The sequence below is a fragment of the Anabrus simplex genome, chromosome 2, assembly GCF_040414725.1.
Source record: "Anabrus simplex isolate iqAnaSimp1 chromosome 2, ASM4041472v1, whole genome shotgun sequence".
Taxonomy (NCBI): Eukaryota; Metazoa; Arthropoda; class Insecta; order Orthoptera; family Tettigoniidae; genus Anabrus; species Anabrus simplex.
This window is the reverse complement of record NC_090266.1, coordinates 1,053,818,901-1,053,839,309: the sequence shown is the minus strand read 5'-3', so window position 1 is coordinate 1,053,839,309 and position 20,409 is coordinate 1,053,818,901. Positions and strand designations below refer to the sequence as shown.

At 39.7% G+C, this 20,409-nt stretch overlaps 1 protein-coding gene across 2 annotated transcripts in view; it reads left to right on the top strand.

Moving 5' to 3' along the window:
• LOC136864668 (histone-lysine N-methyltransferase NSD2) overlaps positions 1-20,409 on the top strand; it is a 216,267-nt gene that overhangs the window by 62,796 nt on the left and 133,062 nt on the right. For both annotated transcript variants that reach the window (XM_067141967.2, XM_067141966.2), the window contains exon 3: positions 12,859-12,995. In XM_067141967.2, the coding sequence (XP_066998068.1) occupies positions 12,859-12,995 (137 nt within the window). The remainder of the gene's footprint in view (positions 1-12,858; positions 12,996-20,409) is intronic.

Sequence of the window (20,409 nt, the reverse complement as noted above, 5' to 3'; positions counted from 1 at the left end):
GACTAAGAATGTAATTAGTTTGTAAGTCAATATGGACTCAACGTGAAATTTGACTTTCATTAAGAATTGTGATGAATTGTACACGTGGCCTAAAAAAAAGTCTTCTGTTCTCGTCATGCAGCTCTTTATTTGCTCTCATGTGGCCAAGTGAAACCCGTTTCAGCCTTCAGTCGAATGGTCCGGAATTAAAAGTGGGGTGTCCGTATGCGAGGTAGATAAGTTACATCTACACCACTCCTGTGTATATCAGCTGCTAAAATGTTGTATGAGGACTTCAGTGAAAGAGTTCGGCATGGTATTGATTGTGCAACTTTGATCAATCCCGTATAAACTAGGATTTGTTCTTTATCTATAACAACATAGATCATAGTTTAGATTGTAAAATTCCAGATATAGGCTTTTGTGGTATACCATGGTAGGCACAGTAATTGAAGAAAGGGTTATTTTGGTGTTGTATTCCTCCGGGGATGTAGATAAGCTGTGTTATTGGCTTGTTGCACATTCTCCTCATTGTTCAGGTTTTCCACTTGCCTCTTCTGTTCAGTGCTATGAGATTTTGTTGCTAGATCTAGAAAGAACTGTAAAGACGTTTAAGATAGTTTGGTGATTGGTGCATGTTACGTAAAAAAAAAAAATCCCAGACACATTTGGAGAATTGGTAAGTAGGTGGTAGGTGCGTGAATATTAACTCCGATAGAAAAACACTTCTGTGAAAAGAAGACAAGGCAGAAAGATGGCAGGAGTACATTGAACATCCATGTCAGCGGTATGTTTTAACTTACATACTAATATACTGGGAAGAGAAGAGGCTACTGATGTCGAGATTGGACCAGTTCTCTGGCCAGAAATAAATTCCTCTAGAATTGATATACCTTCATAATGGACTGCCTTGGAAGTAGCTGACTTGGCCAACTCATTCCATTTAGTAAGACGCTATAGAAAAAAAAATCCTGTGCTCTACAGAAGCCACTCATCACTATTTCACTTTACAAAGAAAAGAAAAAAGATTTAGTACGCCATCCTGTTCAGTACAATGTATATCCATCTTAGATGGAATTATAAAGCTACATAATTAAAAGAATGTTACCAAAAACACAATAAAAACAGAAATATAAAAATATGTGCAACAGGGCTGAGGACCTCTGAGTCGGAAAGCACAGTTGTCGCACTAAAAACAAGGACGAAAATCACAAAATAAAACTTGAGGAATGGTCCGTCTTCAATCGTCACATACTCGAAAAGTCTAGAGGCCAAGGGAAGTACACAAACATATTTTCGAGGAAGCAGTTGCCAAGTGTTGCAGGTGACTCGGAGTGAAAAATGTCAATCAAATCCAAATCTGTAATGGAAGATATGAATGTGACAAGCTTGGGCTAATAGTCGGAAAGATAAACTAAAAGAAAATTAAGACTTACCGTATAATCCTGAATACCATCCACCACCTAATAAGACCCGCACCCTAAATGTGAGGCGGCAAAATGCGGAAAAAGGTAAAAAAATCAAAAAAACTTGCATACCTATTTAATTTTCTTTAAATATGTCAGAAATATAAATTCAGACAGCTTACAATTAATAAATTCATCACAAAAATTGTAAATAAAATTGTTCCAGTACTCGGATCATTCACAATTCACTGTGGTCAACTGAAGTTTCACCATACGAAATTTTGTTGCTGGCATCTTTCGACAAATAGTCGTCCTCACTACTGTCCACTGAATTTGAAATTCCACATTTCGTAAAGCCTTTGGACACTAGATCGTTGGAATGCGCGCCCATGCGGTCTTGATTCATTTGCATATTATTGCTACTTCAGGCCTCTTCACTCGTCCGGTTGGTGTTAATGCGTGATCACCATCGGATATCCATTCGGTGTACAACTGTTTCATTGCAGTTTTGAATGGCCGGTTCACGCACACATCCAACGGCTGTAGAATAGAAGTGAGTCCTCATGGAATTATTGCAAGATCGTTTTTTTCTTTCCTCCTCATATCGTTTACGGCGCCAGTTTTATGTCCTCGGTAACTGTCCAACACAAGCAGCTCTGATGACATTGCAAAAATTCGTGAATAGTTTCATCCATATGACCCACACAATGAAGACGCTCATCTGTACATCTGTGTTTCATATTCAAGAATTGTCCGCCTCTGTAGCATGGGCCTACTGTTACTGTTGTAATTTGGCTAGGCTGATGATGGTCCACAGTGGACCGAAACTAGTACCTTTTAATGTCATTGTAATGTTTTTGTAAAAACATCACATGATTTTTAGTATTGAGTAGGTGGAATATTAAAATTTTGTATTTACTTTAAGCATAGTCTCAACTCAATACGGAACCTAACAATGAAGTTTATTACTTTTAATACCAATCTTCCTGCCATTCGTAAATCTCAGACAATGCGGTACCGGAAATCAAACACAGGCTCTCGAGAACGGCAGCTAGTTGTGCTAACCATTCTTAACTAAAAAACACACGACGCATATACGTGAATGATGTGTGCTTGCAATGCGCGGGTCGGACACAACAGTAAAAGACATAGTGATAAAAATAGTATGGAGAAATGAGAGGATCTAAAAGGATGGGATGGTGGTGGAATGACAGATAAAAGTGAAAAAACCGTATTTGCGAATAATGATAAAAGTAACAGAAGTGTTCACAATGACAAGTAAAATCTTGTGAAGTCAACAGTAAAAACTCTTGATGAGATAGTCATATAAAATATAAACGATGACTCACCTTGCGTCGGTGCCTCGCTTGTTCTCCATTCGATTACCCGCGTTAATACTATTTTCTTTCCCCAGGTTCATTGGGGTCCCGATTGATCTGAGACTTCTGTTCAACACAGAAAGCCTTTAATTCCACCATAGAACAGGTTCAACTTTGTCAATTTTAATCTGGTGCTAGTCTCATTGGACAATTCTTCCCTCTACGCAAAAGTGGAACTTAATCTACAACTTTCTAGAAGCATATACGTAGTTATATATGTCAATCGTGCAACAGAGGAGCAACTGCCAACCTGACTATCTCATCAAGAGTTTTTACTGTTGACTTCACAAGATTTTACTTGTCATTGTGAACACTTCTGTTACTTTTATCATTATTCGCAAATACGGTTTTTTCACTTTTATCTGTCATTCCACCACCATCCCATCCTTTTAGATCCTCTCATTTCTCCATACTATTTTTATCACTATGTCTTTTACTGTTGTAATTTGGCTAGGCTGATGATGGTCCACAGTGGACCGAAACTAGTACCTTTTAATGTCATTGTAATGTTTTTGTAAAAAGATCACATGATTTTTAGTATTGAGTAGGTGGAATATTAAAATTTTGTATTTACTTTAAGGAAGATTGGTATGCGGTAAAAATGGTACATGCAACACCCTTCCACAGGGGGCATGTCTATAAAGAGCTGCACCATCTTGGGATGAGGAAATGAGTTTACTTTATTTAAGAAATATTCACGGTTGTTGCTATTAATATAGCAGGCGAGATCACTAATATACTGATCATTTAATATCTCTTAACTGGGCCAATATAGCGGTTTTTGTTGTTGTTGTTGTTGAGAAGTAGGTTTAATACTTGATGAAAACAATCAAGTCATAACTATTGTTTTACTCGCCAACGTACCTCACAAATAATAATAATAATAATAATAATAGTAATACTAATTTTACGTCCCCACTTAACTATTTTCGGAGACGCCAAACTAAACGTACTATGCGTTTGTGAAAAAATGGAGACAATGATTGTACGAAATAAAACATTATGATAATAAAATGCATTACTGCCACATCTGTAGATATCCATAAATGCGTTAAACTTTCTTGTTATTTATTTTTAATCTTCCCGTCGTGGAACTTCTGGCACAATGCTGGCACTTGATAGCATACCTAACCTAAAAAGTGTGATTTCTCTTATCTCATTTACAGCTGTTCAGGTAAATCCTAATGTGATAAATGTGGAGAACAAACATGAAATATAATTAAAATTAAGGGTTTGTCTTTCAGTTGCTGCAGTTATGCAAGGAATGCTTCCAGTCGCTATGTATTACATTCGGAAGTACAAGTCATAACATACACTAGTTATCAGCTGGTGGTTTGCACACTTTGTGCAGCATGTCTTTATTTGGAAGGAGTGGCTTCTGCTACACATGCACAAACTCTCCAGAAACCATTTGGGAATAGATTCTCACTGTTTGGACTGTATAGCCTGGAACAAAACTATGTTTAAAAGTTTCAAAAAGACGGGACCTCAAATGCTCTTGATGCCTGGCTGACGAGATGGCAGTGAAGATGGCATTTGGAATGACGACACACTGATAGCAGGGAAGTTGGTGACACTAGAGGATAATTCAAATGAAAGCAGTGGTTAGATTTATTAAGGTTTACTGTGCGGTAGTCCTACTGCCAGAGAGAAATGACTGGCCATTAAGTGTTTTTCTATCAGTATTGCATAATATGGTAATGGCATAATATGGTTAGAGTATGAAGCAAGATGAATTTTTGTAGAGAGCTTTTACGATCATATGCCATTCGTGACGTCAACCTAATCAAAGCAGTTAATGAGATGAAATGAATGATGTAATATGAGTAGGCCTAACAGACAGTATTTACTTTATATGTAGGCCTGAAAGCAGTGTGCACAATTTGTCTTTTTACATTTAGAAATACTCCCTTCCAATGATAATAGCCAGTATATCTCAAACACATTCACACATTTGTGAAAGAATCGTGTAGAATGTTTACATGTATAATTTATAGCTCCTTATATTCTAGGAGCCATGTGTTCATCGCACAAAATTTGAGGTTATCACATATGGGACAAACCGCCCTTAATTTTTTCGCTGTAAAAGTGGAAGAAAAAAAGTCTAATACATGAGTAAATACGTTAGTCAAAGTGATTGTTAATTCACTGCACTCGAATGATGCTGCATCAATAGAAACAGTTCAAAATATTCTGTGAGGCATGGAAAAATTAGCTGTCTGTAGTTCTGTTCCTAGTAGTATAGGACAATAAGTGACAGAGAAAGTGAATAGTATAATTTCAAAAAATTCTGGTTGTAAACAGATCTGTGATATCTGACATTCGCAAAGGGAAACTGTCACGCGAGGATATTCGCTTGCCTCTTAGTAGAGCAGTTAACATAGTTTAAATATGGCCCAATAACCTCTTCTGACGTGGAAAGAAGTTTTTCCCCATTACAAAACTGATTTGTGAGGCAACAGACAAAAGTTTTTCAATTGAAAATTTGTGGAAAGTGATGATTGAGAACTTCAGTTCATCAGTCAACACTGGCAACAGGACCATTTCTGCTTCAACCTCAAGGGAATAATGTAAGTGTATTAATTTAACACTAACTCGTATTTTCTACTGCTGAGGGACATTAATTCTTTCATTTTAATGGTGCAAGTTTATGGACTTTTTTTCTGGTTTCTAAGAGCATATGTGCATGCATATTTCTTGGAAATTTAGGGCATGAACTTCCGGGGACTAGTGATGAGGAACATAGTAATACTTTTGCACTATTAAGAATATTTGACCAAGCTCGATAGCTGCAGTCGCTTAAGTGCGGCCTGTATCTAGTATTCGGGAGATAGGTTCGAACCCCACTGCCGGCAGCACTGAAGATGGTTTTCCGTGGTTTCCCATTTTACACCAGGCAAATGCTAGGGCTGTACCTTAAGGCCACGGCCGCTTCCTTCCCACTCCTAGCCCTTCCCTGTCCCATCGTCGCCATAAGACCTATCTGTGTCGGTGCGACGTAAATCAACTAGCAAAAAAAAAAAAAAAAAAAAAAGGAATATTTAAACGATTTAAGTGGGATGTAAATGTAGAAGACTGCACTTTTCAGATGGTGTATCATAAGTTAACATCCATTCAGTAGATAAAAAGCAGGAATTTTTAGAATATCACTAAGATGGCTTGTATTTTGGGGGGACAAATATAAAATTTGGACTTGGAGTGTTGACATAGATAATTTGTAAGCTTTGTAAGCTACTTCTTCCTTCCGAGCTATAGGTTTATAAGCAGTTGAAAATTCTCCATGACTAAATTTATACAGTCCTATGGTCATGATCTAAGATGTGATAGAAGGTAAGAGCACCTGGGAGGTTTGACTTTTCGGCCTGGGGAAATATACATGACCCACTGGATTTATTTATGCCACATGATTTGGCTCCGACTATTTGACTGTTGAAGTAAAATTTTAAATTTTGCTCTGTATTCCTTATTGATGCATTCTTCGAAAGAATTGCACTGACAAAAATTGTTTCAGGACTGTAACATTGATTTCGCTCTTTCACCTGTTACAAGTGCTTGTGCAGTAATACCTCTGTTCTTGGATGCCCCCTGTGCAATTCATTATATTGGGTGTATTTTCTTGAAATGGACTAATTTCTATACCTGTCTGATTTATGTAGGGTGTCAGAAGCAGCTTGAATCGGGTATAGAGTAAAACCTCGATGCGTCGTTTTTCAAGGAAGAGGGGGGGAAAAATTACTAAGGATATGGGAAAATAATAAATGCGGGTAACTTCTAAGAATCAGGGGTAAAGCAAAATAATAAAATATAGATGCTGTATTTGGACATCTTCCTTTATGTACAAATAATAACAATAATAATAATAATAATGATGATGGCGTGTGGCGTCTGGAGAGGCCTGGTGCAGCTATTTCCATTTGACTCCTGATAGATGACCTGCACGGAAAATGTGGCCCTACCTATGATGAATTCTGATGCTGATGATGGCACACAGAACCGGTCCCCGAACCCTCGGAATTAACGAAGGAAGCTTAAAATCCCCGAAGCGATCGGGGCCCCTTGGCCCTGAGGACAGCACGCTAACCATTCGTCCTTGAAGCTGGACATGCTCACACTATACATAACAGCATTGCAATCATGATATACGCAATGAACATAAAAAGTGACTTACTTTTACGACGTTCCTTTTCACTTTTCATCTCTTCACCTTTAAAGTCCGTTCTCTTATTGTAAATTAATGAAGTATGTGGATATTATGGCAATAGCTTTCATTTTGGTATAGATTTCACAGACCCTTTGCGGAAGGTAGGTTAGAGATACAATATGGTGTGGCTTGAGCGACGTCACAGAGGTTAGAATTTTCAACACTGTGCGTTTCGGACAGTGTCACAGTGGACTACTAGAGGATGTGGCATTAGTTACAAGACCAGCCTAGTGAAAAGACCATTGGCCTGTATTGGTTAGGTCCGGCTTGTAACAAGACGATTATGCAGGGGGCGACAAAGCAATCAACCAGCCTTTGCATCCCACACACTCCACAAGGTACGACATGCTTAATCCCCCAGTGATTAATTAAAAAGCAGTACCTGGCGCAGGCCGTGACTATTTTAGACTGCACTATTTTCTTATTTTCAACGAAGGTGGCAGCCCTAGCTGTCCAATACCAACACAGAAAATGATGTCAGATCTTAGTTTCATAGTGCCTCCGTTTTAATTTGTCTGAGTAAGTAAGAATACTTCCAGGGGCTGGTTGGTGGGTCAAGGAGAAAAGTTGGTGCTAGGAGGCCCATAGGTGCAGTTTGAACGTGAATAACCTGCGCACTGCACTCCAGCCTACAAGATCCTTGCTCAAGACTAGCAATGCTGAATCGCTCATACGTTCTCGTGTAACAGGTTGCTGTTATTCTGTGCTAGAATATTGAGCTGTCTCGTTAAGTTAAAACAAACTAGCGATTTTTGTTACAAACGAACAATAATGCGGGAAAATTTGGCATAGGACAAATAATCTTTTTGATGATTGATGTAAAAAAACGATAGATGCTGGGAAATTTAACCCGCGGTTACTCGCATGGTGAGCGCGGGGCTCACCTACGTAGTATATTACTTCTTGTTGGAATGTTACAAGACCTCCACCTTTGAAAGTCGCAGTACCTTTGTAACAGATTGTTATGAAGGGGATGTGTCAATCATTTTCATTATGTTTGAAAATAAACACCCCCAATTCATTATTAGGCACGGCAGTGTATGTTTGGTGAGCAATACGCTCAGTAGCGAGGAACTGTGCTACTTACATTTCGCTCATTGTAATAAGTCAGGGTTTGTTTTATGCTTGTGTTTAATGTGAAATGTTTATACTGTGGCTGTTGTTAGACAATATTTACAAGTTAGTTTCGTGGTTGTGTGAAACGTAGGAGGAAGGGTCTTGAACATAGAGGCTGATGGTAATGAAACAGATGAGGTTTACGGAAGTGATCATAACTCTGCTTCAGAGTGTCTGCAAGTTCTGAGGAAGGAGAGGAACTTTCGTTTATAGCAATCTGTGATATCAATGTATATAGCTTGTTTTACGGCCGGATGCCCTTCCTGACGCCAACCTCATTTAAGAGCTAATAAATATGAAATAAATGATGGTGAATGAATTTGGCTAAATAGGTGGAAGGAATCGGCTGTAGACTATGAATAGAAACTGCGCCGGTCTTTGCCTGGAAGCCTAAACAGAAAACCATTCTCAGGACAGCTAAAGGTGGGGATCGAACTCACGCATCTCCCGAATGTAGAGCTTGCCTCCATAGCCACTCCCCTCGGCCGTGTTCCTAAATAACTCAAATCTCAAATTGACATATTAAAAATATCTCTATCTTTATATGGACATATTATAGCCTTCAAAGATAAAGGTGAGCGCTGCGCTCACCAGCGAGTAACGACGCACGTAAAGACCTAGCGAGTAATGCCGGGTTAACGTTGGTTTAACATTTTTGGCACCGAATAAATTGAACGATGAATACAGGTTGGATGGATGGATGGCTCAACACGTAGGTCTATGAAGACCCTTTGTGTCCCTTGAATGGGTTTGCCTAGTCCAGCCCTAGTGCTCGTATAAAGGATACCGGTGTCCGGATGTTGGTATTTCTGATGTCTTCCATGTTCACAAAGTGTGAGCCAAGATATCGATGACTAGTGCTTGCAAGAGCCGCGCACTGACACAACACATGCACAGTCTCTTCCTCCCTACTTCATCTTCTAGACATCGGATCTTGACTGTCGTGATGTGTAGGTGTCTGTGTAAGGTACTGTGGCCTGTCAACAGTCAAACTACCATTTGTATTCTGGTGCTATTGAAATTTATTAGGACCGTTTTTTTTAATCTTTGGTTGGGCCCTTCGATAAGTTCATGTGCCTGCCTTGCCATGGTTAATCTCTTTGAAATGTCTAAGTGAGACTGGTTTGTCCACTGGGATATTATCAGTTTCACACTTTGGAATGATATTCCCAGGAAGGGTTCTGGTCCTATGAAAGGACCTTTTGAGTTTTGTTTTGCTAGTTTGTCAGCTTCTTCATTTCCACTAATTCCTGTGTGCCCAGGAACCCATAACAGGGTAACTGAGCTAAGAGCTAAGTTCACACAGCTTATCTAACACCCTTTGACACTCCCATACCATTTTGGATGTTCTAACTGCACATGGTGCTTTTAATGCTGCAAATGGTGATGCATCTTCTCCACCGAGGCATGTTCCATACATGTACAGTGCAGGCCATTATTGCATATACTTCGGCCTGCAAAACAGTAGTATATTTATCCATGGGAAGGGAGAGCCTTGTCTTAGGCAACTTTGGGTGTACAGTTTAGGTATTCATATATGCAACCAGGAAATTGCCTTCATGTGTATGTGGGCTGAAAACATTGCTTCACGAGGTGCTTCAGAGATTGCATCGTGTCTATTGAAAGTGTTATGTATACCTGAAAATACTTTGGAAAAGCGGAAGTTAAGATTCTTTTTTGACTCCTGTTCTGCACAGAATAAAAATAACATTGTATACATGATTTATTATGCTCTTGTGATGACAGTCAAGTTTGACTGCATAGAACATTACTATCCTGTTCCTGGACACATCTTTTTGCCTTCAGACCGTGATTTCGGTGTCATCGGAAAGATGATCAGGAAAATAGGCTGTGTTTTCGCACCAGAAGATTGGTTTCGTCTCGTGAAATGTTCAAGAGTGAAGAATCCTTTTCATGTGATAGAAATGAAAAGTGAAGACTTCAGAAAATTCCACAGTGCCACATCTTACTTCGTTAGAAGCAAGAAAAGTAGGTCAAGTGTTAAAATGCCACTCCGGAAGATTGCCATTCTCAGCATAGACTGTAATAAACCCGGTATATTACAGCACAAAAGCTGCTATTCTGAACTTTGTCCATGGGAGGAAGTACAAGCACTTTATTATACAATACCTGGGAGGCCTCGCAGGGAGAAGACAAGTACCACCAGAAGCACTGAACAGAATATTAATTCCTTCAGAACTGGAAAGTCTATATCCTGTAGGAAGAGTAATTAATAATGCTAAATGCAAGGACTTGATGTCTCTTCTGCCGTACATACCGCAGAATCACCATACTATATACTATGCCCTCCAGCCGTATGACTCGAGCACAGCAGAGGATGTTGAGGTAGACCTGGGTATCTGAAGGTACTGAAATATTTTGTTTACTCTGGAATTGGTTCAATTTTTTAAGTAACTGAAATTCCACATATTTGTTATAAAGGACTAAAACTTTTATAGTAATCGGGTAATTAAGGCAATTCTTTGGTAGGTACTGTTAGCGAACCTATAGGTAGTAATGCAAGGTTATTTTGTTTGGTTGTTTGCAGGTGGAAAGGGCATAAGGATCTAGTTAAATCTTGGAATTACACCATGTAAATAATTTTCCTTTAGAGTTTGAAATGTATGCTTTGAAATGGTAAACGATAAATTATATGTTAATAGGAATGTTTTTCTCGTTATTAGAGCAAACACAAAACTCTAAATATCTCAGTTATATCCAACTCTGGCATAGCCCACTTTCTCCCTCACTACCTCAATTATATTTGAGGGTCCTCCTTCCAGTCCCCTCCTCACATCCTCCGGAAAAGACACCCAATCTGTTCGTCTAGGATTTCTATAAGAGGAGATCTGGTCAGGATATCCTTCAGGCATTATGGCCCTCCTGATCCCAGTTTTAGCTATTCTGGCATACTCCACCTTAGGTCTTTTATGGACTTGCTGATCTTCTTCTGGGGTTGCCCCCGACAGGAGCCATTTTCCCGCTGCCGTCTTGGTGGGAGGAGTCCTCTGTACCCTGGAAGCAGAACCTGCTTTAGGGTGCCGCCTCTTGTGCCCATTGGATTCCCCCCTGGAGACGTTGCCGTGGGGGTAGAAGGGCTCTCAGCTCCAGGAGTTAGGCCCTCTTTGCCCTGCTCCCGGGCCTTTAAAGCCTTCTTGTACCTTCTCTTCCCAGTGTCGGAGCGCTGTTTCTTCTTCTTCCTCTGAAGTAGAAGATTGCCCCCCTCTAGAGTGAGCTCTTTTACAGTCGTCGTTGCGCTTTCCGAGGGTACCTCCGAAGAGTCCCCATCGGTTTTTATCGTGCTGGTGTTTCTCTCAGAGGCCCCAGAGGAGCTCTCCGGCTTTAGGGTTGCTACAGTACTCGTGTAGGTCCCACGAGTAGCTAGGGAAATATGATGTCCGCCCAGGCAGAGCCCCGCATACCCGGGTAAGGCTGCTTTCTTAGAGAGGGCGCCAGGTATCTCAAAGGCTCCGTTCGAGACGCACATCCCATGTGCTATGCACCCCATCAGCACGGGTCGCATTACACCTTAGGGTTGGGTGGTGCTTTAGCTTCCTCCTCATTGTATACCGAATGTTTACCCAACAGGGCTCCATTCGCCATCTCAAGAAAGGAGCTACAAGTCCCCCTCACCACGCAGAGGATCTTCAATTGAAGAGGGTAACCAGGGTTAGCCCCTAGAATTGTAGAAGCACACAAGTGGGGGATGAATACAGGAATACGACAGTTCCGGGAACGATGCGTAGACTTTCTGCTGTATGTATTGGATGCAGATAAATTTTAAAAAAAATTTGATGTCTTGCACCCATGTCATTTTATCAGCTGGTGAAGTAGTCCATTCATTAGGATAGGAGCAAGAGGCACCATTACTCACACATTTCACAACTTTTGCAAGAAATTTAATTTGCATAACCAATTCATTAAGGACATTGGGTTAGCAGCCCTGAAAGGATCGTTAGCAATAGTAAAAAATAATTTATACTCCTAGCTATATCTTTGTCCTATGAGGAATTTATCATTGATTTCATAACTATTGACTGATACAATTTTTATTATTTAGGCTTTACTGTAGTATACCTATTTATAGACACATTTTAAACGGCCCTTGCAATTACTAATCAACATTTTTATGTAAGCTTTGTCTTTTTGGCAGCCTCCGAATGGAGGAAGCAGAAATAAATGCATTTCTAAAAAAAAAGAAAAAGTGTAAGGTTAACACAGGATTGAATGACAGGATCTGTATCAAACCATTCCGTGGACTGATAACCATAATAGTGAGAATACCTACCATTATTTGTTTCAGCATTTCATTATAAACTACTCTACTTTGGTGGTGAATGGATTATATTATTTATGTCAATTGTTGCTGCAGTGATTTCCTCTAAATTTGAACACGTAGAGTTGTCCATACACAGAACCTATTGTTACTCTGGATTCACAGTGATCTTCCATTTCAAACTTATAAATTGGTGGTGAGAGAGCAAGGAGTGCATTACCTAGACAATGTATACAAAGATTTGGTGAAAATAGTAATAAAGATGATCTTAGTGTACGTGCCATAAGGAGTCTTTTTCATTTGGAAGTACTGTAATTAAGTTCATTGAATTTTGATGTTTTCATGTGCCCCCTTACGTAGCACTTAATACTAGTCTCCAGTTAGACTTTCCTTGGGTCCCATACAAATTCTTAACTTGAACCTCATCTCTATTCTTTTGTGTGCCAGTGAGTTTGTTGGTTTCTGTGTTTAAAAAAGTAAAAAATGGCTTTCTGCCCACAGGATTGCCCGTTGGAAGCAAGAAACAGGTTCACGTGACCTTTTTTGCTAACAATGCCAAACATTCTTGGGTGCCCTTTGAGAGCACCACCAAATTTGAGGGCTTAACAGCTTTTCAAAAGTTGATCTCTGATCTTGGGGTAAGTTATAATTTTTGTATTATTGCTGTGGTTTTGAATTTCTAATTGCCACCTTTGTCTCAAAAGTTATTTCAAGAATTTTGCAGTTTTAATTTACTTCATCAAATAGTTACTAAATTGTTGTTACGGGTGTTTGTAAGTTGTGTAATTGTGAATTGGTTCTATCTTATCAGATAGTTATTAAATTGTAATTAAGAGGCTTGTAAGTTGCATTTATTGTAGATTGGTTCATAATTGATTTCTGTAGTTTCATGCAAGATTGTGAATTTTGGAATGGAAAATAAGCAGGCTGACTGTGCAGTGTTATTTACCTCATTCATCCAGGCGCTTGTGTATTATATAGTCTCACTTTGGTCCGAGAATACACTCTTGTTATTTTTATAGTTTCCCCATATTACCTACGTACCATGGGAAGCATATTTACATGAACAATGGTTTTATTTACATATATGGAGTGTGCTATTGGTACTGGTGCATCCTTGTTGCTATTGTATAACAACCTTGTGCTTTGAAATGGTAGTAAATCAGCAGCCAACATACTGACTTAATTTCTTTAATATTTAAAGATTTGAATTTTCAGTCTTGACGATAATGGCAACTGGCCTCTGGAGAGCCTTGGTGCAGTAGGGATCCTTGAAGACGGCATAAACACCCAGCCCCCGAACCATCAGAATTAACCAATGTAGGTTAAAATCCCCTTCCGAACTGGAATCGAACCCGTTACCCCTTGGACCAAACGCCAGCACGCATCTAGATGATTTATGAATTCTGGCAAAATTAAGGCCACGTGGCTACCTCCTATATATAACCAGGTCAATACACTACTTACAGTGAATTGTTTACAGTTACATATGTGTATACAGTGAAATCTTGTTAGCTCATTTTGTGAAGGGACCCAAGGATTTGGACATCGGACAGGAGAAAGTGATTACGGAAACATAAAGTAGGGACCAATGACCTTGATGTTAGGCTCCTTTAAACAACAAGCATAATAATCATCATCAAAACATAAATATATGAACTTTTGAATCTAATATTGCATCTGGCCTCACAGTTGAAGAAGATGAATATTTGCACCGGTTTGAAATACACATGCATGGTAGATTGTTGGTTGTAATTTTAAAATTGTTCTGTCCATCTTAATGGCTGCCTCCCCTAGGATTCGAACCCACCATCCCCTGAATGCAAGCTCATAGCTACATGACCCCAACCGCATTGCCAACTCGCTCGGTCATTTTTGAAGATACGCCTTTTTCTATCAGTTGAGGATTTTTTAAATGGGCAGTTCTTTGTGAAGGGATGCGTGTCATCTTAGTGTTACTACACAGTAATGTCTCATTTGAGCAAATATTCAGTATTGTTTGCAAGAAGAGCACTGACTTTCAATCAAATACGTGTACAAGGACTCGCAGTGCTCTCCTGGCAGAAAAACAAAAGTTTTCTGAGAAGAGTCTGTGTGGAGCAAAAGCATCAAATGTGAAGATTCTGGAAGAAAAGTAACTTCGTTTGTGTGTGTAATTCTTTTGTTTTTTAACATGTAGAAATTGAAGAAATGTTGATATTGTCTGAATTTGCCTGAGATGTCTTGTCCCCCACCATCTCTCTTTGATTCACACTACTGATACCACCTTTGAAGATTGGTATATCTGCAGTTGGACCTGCAACCAATGACACACGTAACTTAGTGATACAATGTGTGTGAGATGGAGAATGCTTAATTACCCCTAAAGGTGGCAGATTTCCTGTATTTAATTGCGTAGACATTGAAACAGGATGTGGAGCAATGATAAGACTCCTCTTTCAGGTCTTAACACATTCGGTTTTCTCTGCTAGCATTCGGAAACTTGGGTCCACGTAATGGCCGCTCACATCGTTGCGTATTGTGTGGTATTCGAGCCCTGACAAATGCTGACAAGTGTTGGTAAATTTTTTGTGGAAGACTTCACTTCTAATGTCACACTGGCATTTGTATTGCTCATAAATCAGTTTTAAAACTATTTCTAGTCCACTCACTATGAGTTTTCCCATAGCTGAAAACCAGCGCAAAAGCTTTTCAACAACTGATTTCCAAACGACGGCCGAGCACCGCTGGTTCAGGTTGTATCACTTCAGCCAAGAATAATCGAAAGCTTTAGCTAAAAAAATTAATCGCCAGGGTCAGTGTCCAGAATTAGAAGTAGTTCTAAAGTGATTTGTTGAAGTGCAAGCTTCAAACATACCATTGTCATTTAGTAAAAACTTTAAAACTTTATAAGTAGAAAAATTTTCAAATCACAAAATGAATAAAACCTGGGACCAGCTGAAACTGAAAAACTTGACTGTTAACAATGGCTCGCATGGTCAGACAAGATTAAGAGGGGAAATTCTGAGGTATATGGAAGTTCTGAGAACTACAGCAGTGTAAATAAGGATTCAAGGAAAGAACAGAGCAGGCAGAATTTTAAATTTTAGTATATAGTGTGACTAACTTAACAGGTTTGAGCTCAGGCAGCACCATTATTTAAACAGATCCAATGGCTGGACTGAAAGATTCAAGAATCAACACGACTTAGATTCATAGATGTGTGCTAGTCAAAGCTGCTGCAATGGAAGACACTACACAATTTCTATGAAACACTTTTCCACCATGTCAGTACTTTATATTTTATTATAATTATCTTCCGTACATGTTTTGAGAGTTCAACTGCTCTCTTCCTCAGCGGTGCAAAAACTCATACAAAATCCTTCGACTTGACACATTTGTACAATACAGTCATCAACAAAGCAAATTATATGTAAATCTTGATATAGTTAAAATATCTCTTGTGTCCAAACTGTTCACTTACTCTTACTATGATATTTAGTAAATGTGAAGTATTGACAAGGCGGAAAATTGTTTCATAGAAATTGAATATAAAGTTGATACTGACAAGATTGAACCATCGTGATTAAAATAATCAATTCTAAGACATCAAAGCCTCTATCAACTCGGAAAGACTATAGCCCTGACAATATTTTCAATACAGATGAAACGGGGCTATTTGTTTCATTTTCTACCGGATAAAACCTTGGGTTATAAGAATGTGAAGAGTCACGTTCAAACTTAACAAGATAATGCTTACAGATTCCTTGTGCTGTAATGAAAGCAGAAATGAGATAGGTACCACTGGTTATTGGAAATAGCAAGCAATCTGTGATGCTTCAAGCATGTGCAATCTTTTTAAAAATGCAAACACTGTTCCAACATGAAAGTGTAGATAACTTGTGCAATATTTGAACATTTCTTCCATGCATCGCATGCAAGGCTTTGCAAAAGAAACAGGAATATTGCACTCTTCATTGTTCAGTGTGGCGCTGCGCAGGAATCGATGACGAAAAGAGTCAGTCTTAAATGCCGTGCATTTCATCAATGCTGCCTGAGATTCTGTGGAGGAGCTTCAATGCAGCTGGCTTTTGTCGTATTCTTGGTGATGTCACACTAGAATAGTTTCTGAGAGTGAATAATAATTCCAAATAGCAGGAGACGTCTCTTTTGAAACATACATAAACATTCCTGATGACGATATAGGGAACCTGAAGTATATGTCCCGAATGAGTAAATATAAATCGTCCGTTATTGGACATGATAAATGATCTCCCAGTGTGTGAAACGACAGTAGGTGATATCCTTAGGACAGAAATCCGAAGCAGCTCCGGTGTAGGATTACAGGATACATTGATCCGATTCGTGGCACATTAGTCACCAGCATCTGTGTGGTGTGTACAGCTCAGACAGCTGCAGCAACATACAAGGCTTGCTGCTGCCATCTGGTCTTCTTTGTATGAACTGCTGTCCTATGTGTCATCTAGTGTCATGACAGGATTTGAGCTTATGGGTGAGCTCGTAGGAAATGCCAGATTGATTGGAAGGTTGGTTGGATTGTTCCCGAGCGGTTGGAACGTATAGGTTGGGAAGTTTCAACTAAGGTGCAGATCAGGAGGAAGTCGACAAAGTGGAATCCCACGAAGTTAATATATTCTGATACTGAGAGTTGACTACAATATGTACACTATGTACAATTAAAATAAAGACTTAATATTGGCAAGTCTTGAGCGAGAAGTCTGTCTACTAGCCGTCCATTGAAGAATATAGTACTTATTATTATTATTATTATTATTATTATTATTATTATTACTGATTGCGTAATCGTCCTACCGACCGGAAGGGATTCTACTGGCAACTGGTCCGCGAAATGAATGATAGAAGCCCTGAATAATGACTTCCTTGCCCTTATATAGCCTCCGGGGCCACACCCCATGTTCTCGAAGCTTGTGGTAACCGGCGTACGTGACTGTCTAACTTTCCGTAATTCTGGCCAATCAGAGGCCTGTATCCAAGAGACCCTTCTAGTGCTTTCTTACTGCGTCTATGCGGTTGAACCATCCCTGGTCAACATGACTCACGTCCTGTATGACAAACTTCTCTGTTACTCAAGATTTCCTAACATGCAAGAAATATGATTTCCACTCTTAACTATTCAATTCCATAAATATAATTATTTTACATCTTTTAATTATCAGGTACGCCTATTAGGTATGCCTATACCTGACTCCTAGCCTCTATTACAGGCTGATCCCAATACGTCAGGTACAGCTATTCCTCCTACGTTCCCTGGGTTCGATCCTCGGAGGGAATAGCAGTCCTGGGTTCAAGTCCCTGGGAGGACACGACACTAGCTTTCAGATTCACGTTTCTCTTGCAGCCTCCTCTTCACGTCAAGTTTTGATGTTGCAAACCCTTTCGCCCACTGTGGCAACTCGTTAAATGAGTATATAGAATTAGACGAAAAAACATCTCTACACACAATCATCAATGATCTGCATTTAGAGCTGTTGCCCAGGTGGGAGATTCCCTATCAGTTGTTTGCCTAGTCTTTTACCAAATGATTTCTATTGACATGGAAATTTCATTCACTGTAAGTACACAACACAAAACAAATAAATTAAAAATGAAATCCATCAAAAATAGGTACTTGTGCAGTACTGTACATGCTTATTATATTATAGTACGAAACTTGCGTAGTTAATAATAATAATTATAATAATAATAATAATAATAGTAATTGTACCCCATTGATGTCTCCACAGGATAAAAAGTTAGTAGAAATAGTTCTCGTATGTTCTAGAGCCAGTGTTTCTTGTTCACGTGCTCATTACGTCAACCTCCAACGTTGAAGTTCTGACCTTTATAGCTCGCTGTTTGGCTGCATGAGCTGTGGCGTTGCAGTCCCTCGCATGCTAGGCTTTGTCGTTGCAGCTAATTGACATTACAAAATAATGTTTCAGGCCATTAATGGTTCCTGATACATGTTCCTCCCTCTTTGGCCAAAGAAAATTTCAAGGATTTTCTTTTGCTCATTCTTCTTTCTGGACATATTTCTTGAGGTTAGAGACGTATATATCCTCTAGGGTACCATCCATCCTTGCTGTTGTCTGATGATGTCTTTCAATAGAGGACGACGATCGTATACAAGAACCAATCTCTCGTTAAAAGCACGAGCTTCGAAACGATCTAATACTACCATTAGGCTTGCAAACAATTGCCAGTGTGGTAATATACGGCATAACGCGAGGTGAAGTGATGCCATCTTCCTTCATTTGCTGGATAAGGACTCTAGCTTCATCTCTAAACTTTTCTGAAATCGAATATGGCTTTCTCTTATTAGGGGAAAAATCAGTTACATTTAGGTTATATTCGAATCCCTTAATTTCACCGGGTTTGTGATCAAATACACTGGGATAAATAATGAATACCTCTTGTCTTGCTTTTTTGAATCTGGCTACAAGTTATGGGTCTACAGCAGGGCCATCCAGCCATTGCGCTCCGAGAGCGCGCCCGCGCTTGGGGAGCACTGGGCAGTTAGACTAGCGCTCCTTCCCCTACCACCACTACAGAGTGGCAGCGAGGAGACCCGAGACAGACGATGTTCGGACCGCGCTGACCAGATACGTACGTGCAGTCGTGCGTCTGACGGCTTTTGTGGGTTTGTTGACATCATATTGATAGGGCTATTTTGCCGTAAAAATATACCGCATCTACAAATCGAAAGGTACTCCGATGCAAGGAATATGCAGGAAACGAAATCAAGTGCTAAGTAAAGAATACAGCAATGTGATTTATTCAAAACTGAAATTTGAACATATTTGAGAGGAAAATTCAACAACGTTTTACCGATATGAACAGTTAGTACAGACATTGAGTGACTTTTGGTCAGTCGTTTTCACAAGCTTTTACTTTTGGAGCAAATAATCATCTCCAAATTGAGTAGGCCTACGATATTTCTGGACACAGCTATTCTTAAACAATTGCGCAAGTTTCTATCGCTTATTGTTGCACGATGTTTACTTTTGGTAAACTTAAGAACCGAAAGGAACACTCAAAAATGCACGTTGAGCCGAACATTGACAGAACTTTACATGCATGTTTATACAAAAGGGGGTATTCTTCTTGCGGAAAGCCGCTGCAAAATTCTTCTAAACTTCGTGACATTACAAAGCGGTCTTTAATACGACCATTGCACTGCAGTTTAAGCAACTCTAATTAAAATAGCTGTGGAGCACTGTCTGCACTAAGAGAAATGGTCGAACAAATACATCTAACACCGCTTAGAGTTCTGTATTCTGAAAATCTCTTTTCAAACTCTTTTTGTAATTGGCGAATTACCTGCAAATACTCATCAAAGTCGACACCGTATTTCACTGTTTCAAGCAATGGAAAATGTCCTGTGTTCCTTGCACGCAACTGGTTTTCCCACAAAATCAATTTTCTTTCGAACGCTTAATTTTTTCCACCAAATCGGACATAATGTTCTTGTCGCTCTGAAGCGAAGTGTTCAAAGTATTCAGATGGGCAGTAAAGTCACTTAAAGAGGCCAAGTCCGCCACCCACTTAGGATCACGCAAAAGAACTTCGGGCCACCCTTTCATGTCATAAAAGGTATATATTGCATTCCGCAAGCAAAAAGCTCGATAAAGCACTTCGCGTGGCTCAGACATCTTACTACTGCATGGTACGGGATATCCGGATACTCCGCTTCGATGTCGTCCAAGAACTCTGATTTTTTTCTTTTGTTACTTGCTTTACGTCGCACCGACAGAGATAGGTCTTATGGTGACGATGGGACAAGAAAGGCCCAGGAATGGGATGGAAGCGGCCGTGGCCTTAATTAAGGTATAATTAAGGTACAACCCAGCATTTGCCTGGTGTGAAAAGGGGAAACCACAAAAAACCATCTTCAGGGCTGCTGACAGTGGGGTTCGAACCCATTGTCTCGCGATTGCGAGCTCACAGCTGCGCGTCCCTAACCGCACGGCCAACTCGCCCAGTACTCTTTGAATTGACGGTGCGTGAGTTCATGGGAGCGAATAAAATTTACCATTCGCACAACTGTTCCCA